At 52.8% G+C, this 14640-nt stretch overlaps 1 protein-coding gene across 1 annotated transcript in view; it reads left to right on the top strand.

Annotated features, from left to right (window-relative positions):
* Window positions 1–5739: 5739 nt before the first annotated feature.
* Window positions 5740–14640, top strand: part of LOC119970923 (cyclin-K-like) — a 101280-nt gene continuing 92379 nt past the window's right edge. Inside the window, exons 1-2 of the mRNA XM_038806033.1 lie at window positions 5740–6370; window positions 14198–14224. Coding sequence (XP_038661961.1) covers window positions 5740–6370; window positions 14198–14224 — 658 coding nt within the window. The remainder of the gene's footprint in view (window positions 6371–14197; window positions 14225–14640) is intronic.

Genomic DNA, 14640 nt, shown 5'->3' with positions numbered 1-14640 from the left:
GGACTGTATCATCTCTTTGGGCGGTGCTAACTGCTTGTTGCAGGGTTCTGCAGAGGTTACTTTCAGCTACTAGTCGAATTTCAGGCATTGTGCTGTCGTTCCAGGTGAAAGAATCAGGTTTTACACTTTAAATTTTTTTTTCCGTGTTTTGGGACATTTCCCCTTTAAGTGGGCATGGTCTGAGGCCTCTGACATCACGAAGCGTGTGACATAGGTCGTAGAAAGCCTTTGGGCATGCTCAGATCGCTGTTCCTTTACTTGGGCCTTTTTCTCAACTGCGCATTTGCAGCACTGTGGCGAACTCAGCCCAACGCATCACACAAGCTTGCCACCGCCACATTGATTCTGTATACACCTCCCGCTGCCTCAGGAAGGCAGACAGCATTATCAGAGACCCCTCCAACCCAGGCATTGCCTTCTTCCAGACCCTTCCATCAGGCAGAAGGTACAGAATTCTGAAGACTCGCACATCCAGACATAGGAACAGCTTCTTCCCCACAGCTACAACACTCCTCAATGACTCCTCCTCGGACTGATCTGTTCCCCGTAAGCACATTATTCCCGGCGCCCTGTGCTACTCTTGCTCATGAATTAGCTTTGTTTGCTTTGTTTGGCTCCTTGTTCCGCACTGTAATCAATCACTGTTTTGTTGATGTATCATTTGTCAATGTTCCCTGTATTATTCTTGTGTCTTCTCAGCCACAGAAAAATACTTTTCACTGTACTTCGGTACATGTGACAATAAATCAAATCAAATCAAATCAAAATCAAATCTCCACAAATCCCGATCATTAACCGAGTAGGTCCTGACCTGATTTGATCTACCAAATTGCATCATCCCATATTTATCCAAATTAAACTGCATTTGCCATTGATCGGCCCACTGGCCCAATCGGTCATAATCCTGTTGCAATCTTATATAACATTCTTCACTATCCACTATGCCACCAATCTTGGTGTCATCTGCAAACTTTCTAACCATGTCACAGACATGTTACCTGTATCTGATACAAAGCTAAGCTTATTATGGGATGAAACTGAAAAAGACACAACACTTCAACAGGTGATCAAAACCGAAGAGAAGGATGACCTAATGGCAGCTGCAACAGTTTTCAAAGTATCAAGGATGACCTGACTATTATAAATGGATTCCAGTTGAAAGGAAACAGAATTATAATACCGTCCTGCCTACAAAGAAGTATTCTGGAAAAGACACATGAAGGGCATGAAGGGATAGAGAAGTGTCGAAGATGTGCCAGGCAGTCAGTATATTGGCCAGGCATCAATAGAGTTGTTGACAGCTACGTGCAAGAGTGTAATATCTGTCAAACACATCAACAATCCCAGTGTAAAGAAACCTTTGTAGCAAGTGAGATTGTCACAAATCCATGGTCAAAGGTTGGGATGGACCTGTTGTATTTCAAAGGGAATGATTATTTAATAATCATTGATTATTATTCCAATTATCCTGAAATCATAACGTTGTCAGATTCAACTGCTCACTCAGTCATAAGTGCGGCGAAGTCTGTGTTTGCTCGACACTGCATTCCATAAAAATCATGACAGATAATGGATCCTATTTCAGTAGTTGTTTCTCATTTACAGAAGGATACAACTTCCAACATGTTACCCCCAGTCCATTATATCCCCAAATAAATGGGAAAGCCAAGAAAGGAGACGAATATTTGATTATAAAAGGGATATTTCGCGAGCGCTGTTAAGCTACAGAGCTATTCCTTTGTCGTCAAGATTATCGCCTGTCCAGATGTTCATTAGAAGGAAGATTTGTACAATATCGCTTGCCATAACAACTCCAAACATGGATGAGCAGTTAAGACATGAAAAAATAAAGCAGCAGCAATGCAAGCGAAAAGCATACTATGACAGGCATGCAAAAGAATTATTGCCACTGAAAGAAGGAGATGTCGTCAGGATACGGAATCCAGCTGGTGGTTGATCGAACATTGCAAAGATGTTAAATTAGGTTGAACCAAGATCGTATGTGGTACTAACTGCAGCCGGACTGATGTTTTGTAGAAATCGACGAGCATTATTAAAAGTAAAAAGTTCGCTGCAGTTTCCAGAGTCAACTGCAACAAACCCAGACACCATGTTTTATGACATTGACTTACCAAAAGCGTTGTTATTGAATAGACATGAGTAACAGACAAGAGACAATTCCAATGACACTGCAAGTACATTGAGAAGGTCAAAAGGACAGGATAATCACCTAATCGACTAAACTTGTAAAGCACTGAGAACTGTAACTCTGTAATTGCAATTCTGATATTTAATATAACATTATGTAAGAACGCATTCCCAACAATGTATATAAAAAAAGTTAGAAAGAATTTGAAACGTTTTTCTCAAAGAAATGGGGAATGTGACATTATGTGAAATGTTCAGAATACAAAGGGTTAATGTCATATCATAATTAACCACTAAATGGAACTAGATGCAGGTCTCAACAAAGCACTGACTCACAGGCTTGTGGCTCACTGTGAGACAGTGTAGAATACAGTTATAGATAGTGTAGAGACTACTGTTAGTAGAGTGTAGATTGTGGATGACTAGATTATTGTTTACTATAGGAGTAAGTGGTCGAGCTTTAATAAGAAGTGGAAATAAAAGTTAGCTTTGTTAATGAACTTAGCTTCTGTGGTCTTTGTGAACACTACAACATCCATCCTAATAACAGAATCACAAAGAACACCACACTGGAGTTGGCGTCATACCCGTTATCCTCATGGATTCAGAGGTTGCTGAAGTGGCCATTGTCCTACTGAGCCTGATGGGTTCCAGCCCACTCTTACATGTTACTTATATGTCTGTTCTCTGCCCACTGTGACACTAGCACATGTACTGGGCCCACCAATGATTTTTTTGGGAGCTCGTTGCACTCTGCCTGACCCTTGAGGAAGCCCCCCCCCCCTACAAAGGCTTCTACGCTCTGTTACTGACGGTCACTCTTCCTTTTCTCAGGCTCTGCTATACCCTCACTGTGGGTACTTCGAGTAGCAGCCATTTCCCACCTTATCTGATTTACCTCACTTTGCTTGCCTTGCAATATAAAAGTGCTTTGTTCAGATCTTTCAGTTGCTTGAGCCAATTCAACTGCTTTGTCTCGGGATATTCTGCTCTGCCAGAAACCTCTAAATGTTCAAATTATTGATACCACAAACCAAACAGTCAAGTACCGGGGGCTGGATTCTCCGTAGCCCTTCGTAACGCGGGTTGCCTGCGAAAAAAATCGGTGTTAATTACTCCGGCGTCGGGGCCTTCTTTAAGGCCGCTATTCTCCGTTCCTGGAGGGGCCAGCAGCTGACTGACGCTATACGCGTCAGTTTCTCCAGCTGCGGAAGTGGTGAGACCCGGCGTATTTTGGAGGAGGAGAGAGACAGACCCGGCATTTGGGGGGGGTGGGGTGTGTTCCGGCATTTGGGGGGGGGGGTGTGTTCCGGCATGGGGGGGGGGGTGTTCCGGCATTGGGGGGGGGGGTGTGTTCCGGCATTGGGGGGGGGGGGTGTGTTCCGGCATTGTGGGGGGGGGGTGTTCCGGCATTGTGGGGGGGGGGGGTGTTCCGGCATTGTGGGGGGGGGGTGTTCCGGTATTTGGGGGGGGGGGGGGTTGGGGGCAGCGGCGGGCAGAGAGGGGGGCGACGGATGCCCGGGGGCCAACGCACCGTCGCCCCCCCCCTCTGTACGCCGCTGCCCCTACCCCACCCCCCCCTCACCACCCCTACCTCAACCCCCCCCCCTCACCACCCCACCTCCCTCCCCACCACCCCTACCTCCCTCCCCACCACACCTACCCCCCTCCAACGCCGGGTGCCCCCCCCTCAATGCCGGGTCCCCCCCCTCAACGCCGGGTCCCCCCCCCTTCAACGCCGGGTCCCCCCCCCTCAACGCAGGTACCCACACCCCCTTAACACCAGTACCCACACCCCGTCCCCCTCCCTCTGAAGGCCGGTACCCACACCCTCCCTCTCTCCTCCTCCCCCCCTCCCTCCCTCCCTCCCTCCTCCCCCCCCCTTCCTTCCTCCGTTAGTGGGGGGGGTGCGGCGTTAGTGGGGGGTGGGGGTGGGGGTGTGGGGGTGCGGCGTTGGAGGGGGGTAGGGGTGGTGAAGGGGGTAGGGGTGGTGAAAGGAGGGGGTTGGGGTAGGGGCAGCTGCGTGCAGAGGGGGGGCGACGGTGCGTTGGCCCCGGGCATCAGTCGCCCCCCTCCTCTGCCCGCCGCTGCCCCTACCCCAACCCCCTCCCCTCACCACCCCTACCCCCTTCACCACCCCTACGCCCCTCCAACGCCGCACCCCCCAACCCCCACCCCCCACTAACGCCGCACCCCCCCCCCCACTAACGGAGGAAGGAAGGGGGGAGGAAGGAAGGGGGGGACGGAGGAAGGAAGGAGGGGAAGGAGGAAGGAGGGGGGAAAATAGGAGAGGGGGGTGTGGGTACCGGCCTTCAGAGGGAGGGGGACGGGGTGTGGGTACCGGCGTTGAGGGGGGGGACCCGGCGTTGAGGGGGGGACCCGGCATTGAGGGGGGAGGGGGGGGACCCGGCGTTGAGGGGGGAGGACCCGGCGTTGAGGGGGGGACCCGGCGTTGAGGGGGGGGGACCCGGCGTTGAGGGGGGGGGACCCGGCGTTGAGGGGGGGACCCGGCGTTGAGGGGGGGGACCCGGCGTTGAGGGGGGGGGGACCCGGCGTTGAGGGGGGGGACCCGGCGTTGAGGGGGGGGACCCGGCGTTGAGGGGGGGGGACCCGGCGTTGAGGGGGAGGGGGTTGCAGCAGGAGAGTGCTCAGCAGGGGAGCACGCAGCAGGGGAACATGCAGCAGGGGAGCGTGCAGCAGGAGCGCATGCAGCAGGGGAGCACGCAGAAGGGGAGCACGCAGCAGGGGAGCACGCAGCAGGGGAGAGTACAGCAGGGGAGCACGCAGCAGGGGAGCATGCAGCAGTGCAGCGTGCAGCAGTAGAGCATGCAGCAGGAGAGCACACAGCAGGGGAGAGTGCAGCAGCAGAGCATGCAGCAGTGGAATGTGCAGCAGGGGAGCGTGCAGCAGGGCAGCGTGCAGCAGGGGAGCACGCAGCAGGGGAGCATGCAGCAATGGAGCATGCAGCAGGGGAGCACGCAGCAGGGAAGCGTGCAGCAGCAGAGCATGCAGCAGGGGAGCATGCAGCAGGGGAGTGTGAAGCAGGGGAGCGTGCAGCAGGGGAGCGTGCAGCAGGGGAGTGTGAAGCAGGGGAGCGTGCAGCAGGGGAGCGTGCAGCAGGGGAGCACGCAGCAGGGGAGCATGCAGCAGTGGAGCATGCAGCAGGGGAGCACGCAGCAGGGAAGCGTGCAGCAGCAGAGCATGCAGCAGGGGAGCATGCAGCAGGGGAGCGTGCATCAGCGGAGCGTGCAGCAGGGGAGCTTGCAGCAGGGGAGCATGCAGCAGGGGAGCATGCAGCAGCAGAGCGTGCAGCAGCGGAGCGTGCAGTAGGGGAGCGTGCAGCAGGGGAGCTTGCAGCAGCAAAGCATGCAGCAGCAGAGCGTGCAGCAGCGGAGCGTGCAGAAGGGGAGCGTGAAGCAGGGGAGCTTGCAGCAGCAAAGCGTGCAGCAGGGGAGCGTGCATCAGCGGAGCGTGCAGCAGGGGAGCTTGCAGCAGGGGAGCATGCAGCAGGGGAGCATGCAGCAGCAGAGCGTGCAGCAGCGGAGCGTGCAGTAGGGGAGCGTGCAGCAGGGGAGCTTGCAGCAGCAAAGCATGCAGCAGCAGAGCGTGCAGCAGCGGCGCGTGCAGAAGGGGAGCGTGAAGCAGGGGAGCTTGCAGCAGCAAAGCGTGCAGCAGGGGAGCGTGCAGCAGCAAAGCGTGCAGCAGGGGGGCGTGCAGCAGCAGAGCGTGCAGCAAAGGAGCGTGCAGCACTGGAGCGTGCAGCACGAGCGTGCGCAGCAGAGGATGATGCAGCAGGGGAGCACGCAGCAGGGGAGCATGCAGCAGGAGAGCATGCAGCAGCGATGCGTACAGCAGGGGGGCGTGCAGCAGCAGAGCGTGCAGCAAAGGAGCGTGCAGCACTGGAGCGTGCAGCACGAGCGTGCGCAGCAGAGGATGATGCAGCAGGGGAGCACGCAGCAGGGGAGCATGCAGCAGGAGAGCATGCAGCAGCGATGCGTACAGCAGGGCAGCGTGCAGCAGGGGAGCACGCAGCAGGGGAGCGTGCAGCAGGAGAGCATGCAGCAGCGATGCGTACAGCAGGGCAGCATGCAGCAGGGGAGCACGCAGCAGGGGAGCACGCCTGCAGGGGAGCGTGCAGCAAGAGAGCACACAGCAGGGAAGCGTGCAGCAGCAGAGCATGCAGCAGTGGAGCACGCAGCAGGGGAACATGCAGCAGGGGAGCGTGCAGCAGGAGAGCATGCAGCAGGGGAGCGTGCAGCAGGGGAGCACGCAGCAGGGGAGCGTGCAGCAGTGGAACGTGCAGCAGGGCAGCGTGCAGCAGGGGAGCACGCAGCAGGGGAGCATGCAGCAGTGGAGCGTGCAGCAGGGGAGCACGCAGCAGGGAAGCGTGCAGCAGCAGAGCATGCAGCAGGACAGCGTGCAGCAGGGGAGCGTGCATCAGCGGAGCGTGCAGCAGGGGAGCATGCATCAGCGGAGCGTGCAGCAGGGGAGCATGCAGCAGAGGAGCGTGCAGCAGAGGAGCGTGCAGCAGGGGTGCATGCAGCAGGGGAGTGCACAGCAGGGGAGCATGCAGCAGAGGAGCGTGCAGCAGGGGAGCGTGCAGCAGGGGAGCATGCAGCAGGGGAGCGTGCATCAGCGGAACGGGCAGCAGGGGAGCTTGCAGCAGGGGAGCATGCAGCAGGGGAGTGCGCAGCAGGGGAGCATGCAGCAGGGGAGCGTGCATCAGCGGAGCGTGCAGCAGGGGAGTGTGCAGCAGGGGAGCGTGCAGCAGAGGAGCATGCAGCAGGGGAGCATGCAGCAGGGGAGTGCGCAGCAGGGGAGCGTGCAGCAGGGGAGCATGCAGCAGGGGAGTGCGCAGAAGGGGAGTGTGCAGCAGCGGAACAGGAGGCAGAGCTGACCAGCCCAACAGGCTGAGGAGGAGGCAGAGGTGTAAAGGAGGCACTGAATGAGGGCTCGCGTATACCAGCAGCTCCTGTCATTCGAGGACCTGCCGAACCAGGTATGCCGTTGAAGATTCCAGCTGAGCAGGGGGACGATACGGCATATCTGCCAGATCATGGTGCACTTGGCACCATGGGGTAATGGGGGAGGATTCCGGCTCCCGGTGGCTGTCAAGGTGACGGTCGCCCTGAACTTTAAAGCCACGGGTTCCTTCCAGGAGCGAAGTGGAGACCTGTCTGGGACCTCAAAGAGCTCGATGCACAGTTGCATCCGTGCCATCACAGAGGTGCTATATGGACAATCGGCACTGTACATCCATTTCAATGTGGACCAAGCCCACCAGGATGCCTGGGCAGTGGGGTCCGCCGCCATTGCCGACATGCCCCGGTCCAGGGGATGATCGACGGGATACATGTCCCCTATGAGCACCTGCAGATGACAGGCCGCTTTGCACAAACCAAAAGGGCTTTCCCTCGATGAACATGCATCTGATATGTGACCATCAGATACCTGGGCAGTGTGCACAACGCCTTCATCCTGGTACACTCGATGATCCCGGCCTCTTTGAGGCCTCTCCCCCCCGCTGAGGGGTTGGCTCTTGGATGACAAGGGTTATCCACTGCGGTTGTGGCTGATGAAATCTTTCCAAAGGCCCAGACCGACGCAGAGACCCACCACAACGACAGCCACGCGGTGGCCAGGTCCATGATTGAGTGATGCTTTGGCATCCTGCAGATGTGGTTCAGGTGCCTTGACCACTCTGGAGGGATGGAGGAGGAAGGTGAACGGCAGGCCTCATCTGTTGAGGAGTATGCAGGGGGAGGGCAAGGATTGGCAGGACATAGGGCCCAGGTAGGCACAGGAGACTGCACAACGCGTGCACTAGGGCCAACGCGCACAGTACGGTCTGATCGCCACCAGGCTCACCGACTGGGAGGGGGGATTGCACAGGAGCAAAACACTGCATCCCACCCCCACCCCACACCCCACTCATGGCCGCCTCTGCCTGTAACCCACTCCATGATACTTTCATGTGAGGGTACCTTTAAGAAATGGATGTCTAAGCAATGTACCTTTAAGAAATGGAGCAGCTCATATTACTGAAGTGATGTCAGAGTGTGGGTGGAGCTGGGTTTTTTAGCTCAGCCATTTTGCAGTGTTTCGGTTTCAGTTTGAGAGAGATCAGCTGAAAAGTGCCTGGCTGGTTTGCTGTGAGATGTTTGAAAGGAGAAAGCCAGTTTTGTGGAAAAGAGCTTGGGTGTGTCAGTGTTTGCAGTGAGTGAGCTGGATCTGCTGTGATCGCTGCCAGAAAAGAATATCTCTGAATCATTTGGGTGATTTAAACTCATAATAGTAATGTCTTTAACCTGATTTGTTCCTGTTTAAAGGTGTTCAGTCTTTTGGAGGTTTGAAGGAACATTTTGAGAGATTATTTAGTGTTGTAATATTTTCAGGGTTATCTTTGAAGTAAGCGGTGTTAAGGGATCCAATGTTTATTTTAAAAAGGTTAAGTTGAATTCATGGAATAAACATTGTTTTGTGTTTAAAAGCCCACGTGTTCATAATTGTAATACCACACCTGGAGACCAAATTGTGTGCTTCAAAAGCAACAATACATTAAAGGGAGAGGTTGGTTGAACTCCATGATACATTTTGGGGTTCTGAAAACGCCGCACCCATAACAATACATATATATCGCATTACAGGGTGGGGGCCTAAGGTTGGCAGTAACAGTGGGTCTGGTCCATGGGATGGAGGATGATGACAACCCACTCTGTATTGAGCTCCGGTGCTCCACATTCATCTTCAACGTCTGACTCCTGCCCACGGTAGCACTTCCCATCCTCCTCCTGGTTAATCCCTGTGAGCTGGCCATTCCGTCACACAGTCCTATCGGATTCCTGGGTGGCGGACGTGGGAATGGTGGGGGGGGGAAGGTTGGGGAGCGCAGCCAACCCACAACATCTGCCCATTCGCCCCCCCGCTCCCCACACCCCCACCCCCGCCATCTCACTGGCCAGCCCAGACCAGCCCACCACTTATCCCCTTCTGATTGAGCACCAGGCAAGGTTGTAACTGTGTACAGGTGTTTAATGTGAACAAATATACACAGATTTGTGCCCGATCCCCTATCACTATACTGTGCCATGCACCCATACCAACTGAACTGGTGTCTAACTTTCCAGCCGACGGGCACTAACGTTACGTCGAGCTGGGTCTCCAGATGGTACATCAGGAGTTGACGTGGATTGTTGTGATTCCCGCACTGCAACCTGGGTCCTGATGGCAGCCGTCTTTTGTGGCATTTGGGCCTGGATGTGCCCGGCTGCTGCTCGGGCATCCCAGGTGGCATGATGCCGGCCTGTTCTGTCCCTGCCCACCAGATGCACCAGGGACAGGACGGGTGGGGGAGGGGGGATTCTGAGGTGCTGCAGTGTTCCGGCATCTCCCGTCGGGAGTCACCGACACGGGCCCCATCACGTCCTCCTCCCTCGGGGTGCACAAAGGCCAAAGGGCTGCTCTATGGATCGGAGATAACCCCTGAACCTACCCCGCCAACTGCCACTGCCAGTTCTGGATGCCCGCTCTTGTCTTGTCCAGGATCTGCATGCTGGCAGCCATGGAATACAGGGAGTGGAACACCTACGTCTGGGAACTGCGCCACATCACACTGTGACTGTGCCACAACCTACTGGGCTGTGCCACATCAGCAAATCACTGTGCCATCTCCCTTTGGGACTGGGCCACCTCCAACTGTGCCTGTGCCACGTTGGCCAGCGCCTGGGAAATGCGGGCGACACTTCCAGCCATGGCCCGCTGTGACTGGGTCACACTCAGGAGCACCTTTGCAATATTCAGGTGGCTCTGGCACATGGCTGCCTGTGTGAGGGCAGCCCTGTCCTGGGCCTCGGCCACCCCTCGCCTGCTCAGATTTTCCCAGGCCCTGGACATGCTGATCCATATCCGAAACCCTCACCTTGAAGGCCTCACCACCTTCCCATGCGGTGTTGGTCTGGGGGCATGCATGGTTGGCACCACCTCCTTCTCCTGCAAGTGGTTGGACTCTGCCACCTGCGCCTGCAAGTGCTGGATGCTCGCTGACAACCTCTCACGTCATCCCTGGCTCTGTGACTGCATCTCCACTCCACAAAGAACAAGAAACAATACAGCACAGGAACAGGCCCTTTTTCCCTCCAGGTCCACACCGGACATGATACCAACCTTTGCCAAAGCCTTCAGCACTTTCATGTGCCATATCCCTCTATACCATCCAATCCATGTGTTTTTCAAAATTCCTTTTGAACGACGTTAATGTATCTGCTTCCACAACCTCTCCTGGCAATGCGCTCCAGGCACTCACCACCCTCTGTGTAATAAACCTGCCTTGCATATCTCCTCTAAACTTTTCCCCAATGGACCTTAAACATATGTCCTCTGGTAACTGACCCCTCCACCCTGCGAAAGAGTGCCTGCCCATCCATTCTATCCATGCCCGTCACAATCTTGTAGACATCCATCAGGTCACCCATCAACCTCTGTCTTTCTAATGAAAACAGACCGAGTCTATTCAACCTCTCCACATAGCCAACACCCTCAAGACCAGGCAACATCCTGGTAACACTCCTCTGCACCACCTCCAAAGCATCCACATTCTTCTGGTAGTGTGGCGACCTGAATTGTGCGCAATATTTCAAGTGCGGCCTTACCAAGGTTCTATACACCTGTAGCATGACTTGCCAGTTTTTATACTCGATGCCTCATCCAATGAAGGCAAGCATTCCGCATGCTTTCTTGACTACCTCCGAATTTGCGGTTTTCAGCCATTTGGAGAAGCCTGGTTACAAAAGTGGATACTGTTTCCCTCGGATGCCGACTGGCTGAATGTGATTTATAGCGCTGCATTAGAATGGAGGGCCGGGGATTATCGTGGTCTTTCACTGGTTGCACCAGTTGGTCAAAGAATTTATTATCAAGAACCTCGAGAAATCGGGCGGGATTTTCCGATAAAGTGTTGATGCCGTCGTAAACGCCGGAGCGTTTTACAACGGCGTCATCTGGCCCCAAGGAGCAGTGATCCTGCATCGCACAGGGGGCCAGCACGGCACTGGATCTTCACGCAGCTGCCAATATGGGCACCAGCACGGGCGGCGCGCGTCCGCGTGGGGTCGGAGATTTCTGCCCGTGAGGTTTCTGACAAGGTGAAAAGTTTGTGGGCAGCAAACTGTGAGTAATCTAACTTTTTGCGAATCATCTGCCCTGCTTTCATTGGCAGCAAAAAAGTATCAAAACTTTTGATGTATTGACCCAGCTTTCAACCGCTGGATAAAATGCATCGATTTTCCCGAATCGTGGCATAGCTATTAACTCTCGTTGATTCATGACCGTGTTGCAGGCCTCCAAGAGGCCACTTTCCCTTTCTCCAAAGGTTGAAAACTGTTTCCTTTTGTAACAGGTCTGGTTTATTCTCGTAATCAATGTTGTAGCGTGAGGAAATACGACGAGGTAGAGTTGAATCACAATGGTGATTTATTAACAACTGGTGAACTATATTTATACAGATCAGCACAACACTGACACAGGTCTAGTCCCACCACCTCTGGGCTTAGTCTGATGATCCTCCTCTACCCGGTTTCACACCTGTAACCCGAAAGGCCACGGTTCACACCCTCCGTCCCCATTGGTTCTAGGTGGGACACCTGGTCCATGAGGGATTGCCTCTGAAAGGAGTCACGCTGTCACAAGTATTGAAGACTGAGTTTTAACTGTTTCCATTCTATAGCTTAGAACATAGAACATAGGGCAGCACGGTGGCGCAGTGAGTAGCACTGCTGCCTCACGGCGCCGAGGTCCCAGGTTCGATCCCGGCTCTGGGTCACTGTCCGTGTGGAGTTTGCACATTCTCCCCGTGTTTGCATGGGTTTCGCCCCCACAACCCAAAAAGGTGCAAGCTAGGTGGATTGGCCACTCTAAAAATTGCCCCTTAATTGGAAAAATGATTGGGTACACTAAATTTATAAAAAAAAAAGAACATAGAACATAGAACAATACAGCGCAGTACAGGCCCACCTCTGACCTCTGTCCTATATCTATTACCCCTCAATTTAAGGCTATGCCCCCTCGTGCTAGCCACCTCCATCCACGGGAGAAGGCTCTCGCTGTCCACCCTATCTAACCCTCTGATCATTTTGTATGCCTCTATTAAGTCACCTCTTAACCTTCTTCTCTCTAACGAAAACAACCTCAAGTCCATCAGCCTTTCCTCATAAGATTTTCCCCCAATACCAGGCAACATCCTGGTAAATCTCCTCTGCACCCGTTCCAAAGCTTCCACGTCCTTCCTATAATGAGGCGACCAGAACTGTACGCAATACTCCAAATGCGGCCGTACTAGAGTTTTGTACAACTGCAACATGACCTCATGGCTCCGGAACTCAATCCCTCTACCAATAAAGGCCTTCTTCACAACCCTATCAACCTGGGTGGCAACTTTCAGGGATCTATGTACATGGACACCGAGATCCCTCTGCTCATCCACACTACCAAGAATTTTACCATTAGCCAAATATTCCGCATTCCTGTTATTCTTTCCAAAGTGAATCACCTCACACTTCTCCACATTAAACTCCATGTGCCACCTCTCAGCCCAGCTCTGCAGCTTATCTATGTCCCTCTGTAACCTGCAACATCCTTCCGCACTGTCTACAACTCCACCGACTTTAGTGTCGTCTGCAAATTTACTCACTCATCCTTCTGCGCCCTCCTTTAGGTCATTTATAAAAATGACAAACATCAACGGCCCCAGAACAGATCCTTGTGGTACGCCACTCGTAACTGAACTCCATTCTGAACATTTCCCATCAACCACCACTCTCTGTCTTCTTTCAACCTGCCAATTTCTGATCCACATCTCTAAATCACCCTCAATCCCCAGCCTCCTTATTTTCTGCAATAGCCGACCATGGGGAACCTTATCAAACGCTTTACTGAAATCCATATACACCACATCAACTGCTCTACCCTCGTCTACCTGTTCAGTCACCGTCTCAATGAACTCGATAAGGTTTGTGAGGCATGACCTACCCTTCACAAAATCATGCTGACTATCCCTAATCATATTATTCCTATCTAGATGATTATAAATCGTATCTTTTATAATCCTCTCCAAGACTTTACCCACCACAGACGTTAGGCTCACCGGCCTATAGTTATCGGGGTTATCTCTACTCCCCTTCTTGAACAAAGGGACCACATTTGCTATCCTCCAGTCCTCTGGCACTATTCCTGTAGCCAATGATGACCTAAACATCAAAGCCAAAGGCTCAGCAATCTCTTCCCTGGCTTCCCAGAGAGTCCTAGGATAAATCCCATCAGGCCCCGGGGACTTATCTATTTTCACCTTGTCCAGAATTGCCAACACTTCTTCCCTACGCACCTCAATGCCATCTATTCTAATAGCCTGGGTCTCAGCATTCTCCTCCACAATATTATCTTTTTCCTGAGTGAATACTGACGAAAAGTATTCATTTAGTATCTCGCTTATCTCCTCAGACTCCACACACAACTTCCCACCACTGTCCTTGACTGGCCCTACTCTTACCCTAGTCATTCTTTTATTCCTGACACACCTATAGAAAGCTTTTGTGTTTTCCTTGATCCTACCTGCCAAAGACTTCTCATGTCCCCTCCTTGCTCGTCTTAGCTCTCTCTTTAGATCCTTCCTCGCTTCCCTGTAACTATCAAGCGCCCCAACTGAAACTTCACGCCTCATCTTCACATAGGCCTCCTTTTTCCTCTTAACAAGAGATTCCACTTCTTTGGTAAACCACGGTTCCCTCGCTCTACCCTTTCCTCCCTGTCTGACTGGTACGTACTGATCAAGAACACGCAATAGCTGTTCCTTGAACAAGCTCCACATATCCAGTGTGTCCAACCCTTGCAGCCTACTTCTCCAACCTACACATCCTAAGTCATGTCTAATGGCATCATAATTGCCCTTCCCTTATGTGCAAAATTATTTTCTGTGTCCCAGCTGTTCTTTAAACAGGTTTGTGTGCAACAATCTCTGTCCCCTTTCATATTGGATCATATTTGTATTCTTCTTTTTCAGTTAAACCTACTCAGCACATTCCGCCAGGTAAACAAAATCAAGCTATTTAGAGTTTAAATATGTTTCACCTCCTAACTTTTCTCACCTTGCCCCGATTTCCAATATGTTCGAATTTTGCAGATTCAGCTGTGACTCAGTTGCAAGAATACAGGGACAAAGTAATTGACCAATGCCTGAGAATCAAAGCAGTGAGAGGTTCCAATAAATGTGTTGTGTGATTTTTTTTTTAGATTTGTTTCTCTAATTTGACCAGAATCAATTTCAGGTCAGGCTGGCAGCCATTCGGTATCATTATAGCAGCTAGTGAGCTTCACAAATGTGCGGAAATAGTGCATTCAGTCAGTCAAACCTGTTCCACAACCTGCAGATTCTGTCTCTCAAATGTTAGACCATTCACAAAGCAGATGAGATTTTTTGCAAAGATTATTTGGTGTCGTTCCTTT

Source organism: Scyliorhinus canicula, chromosome 9 (assembly GCF_902713615.1).
Source record: "Scyliorhinus canicula chromosome 9, sScyCan1.1, whole genome shotgun sequence".
NCBI classification, from domain to species: Eukaryota; Metazoa; Chordata; class Chondrichthyes; order Carcharhiniformes; family Scyliorhinidae; genus Scyliorhinus; species Scyliorhinus canicula.
The sequence above is the reverse complement of the archived record's forward strand: the minus strand, read 5'-3'. Positions and strand labels throughout refer to the sequence as shown.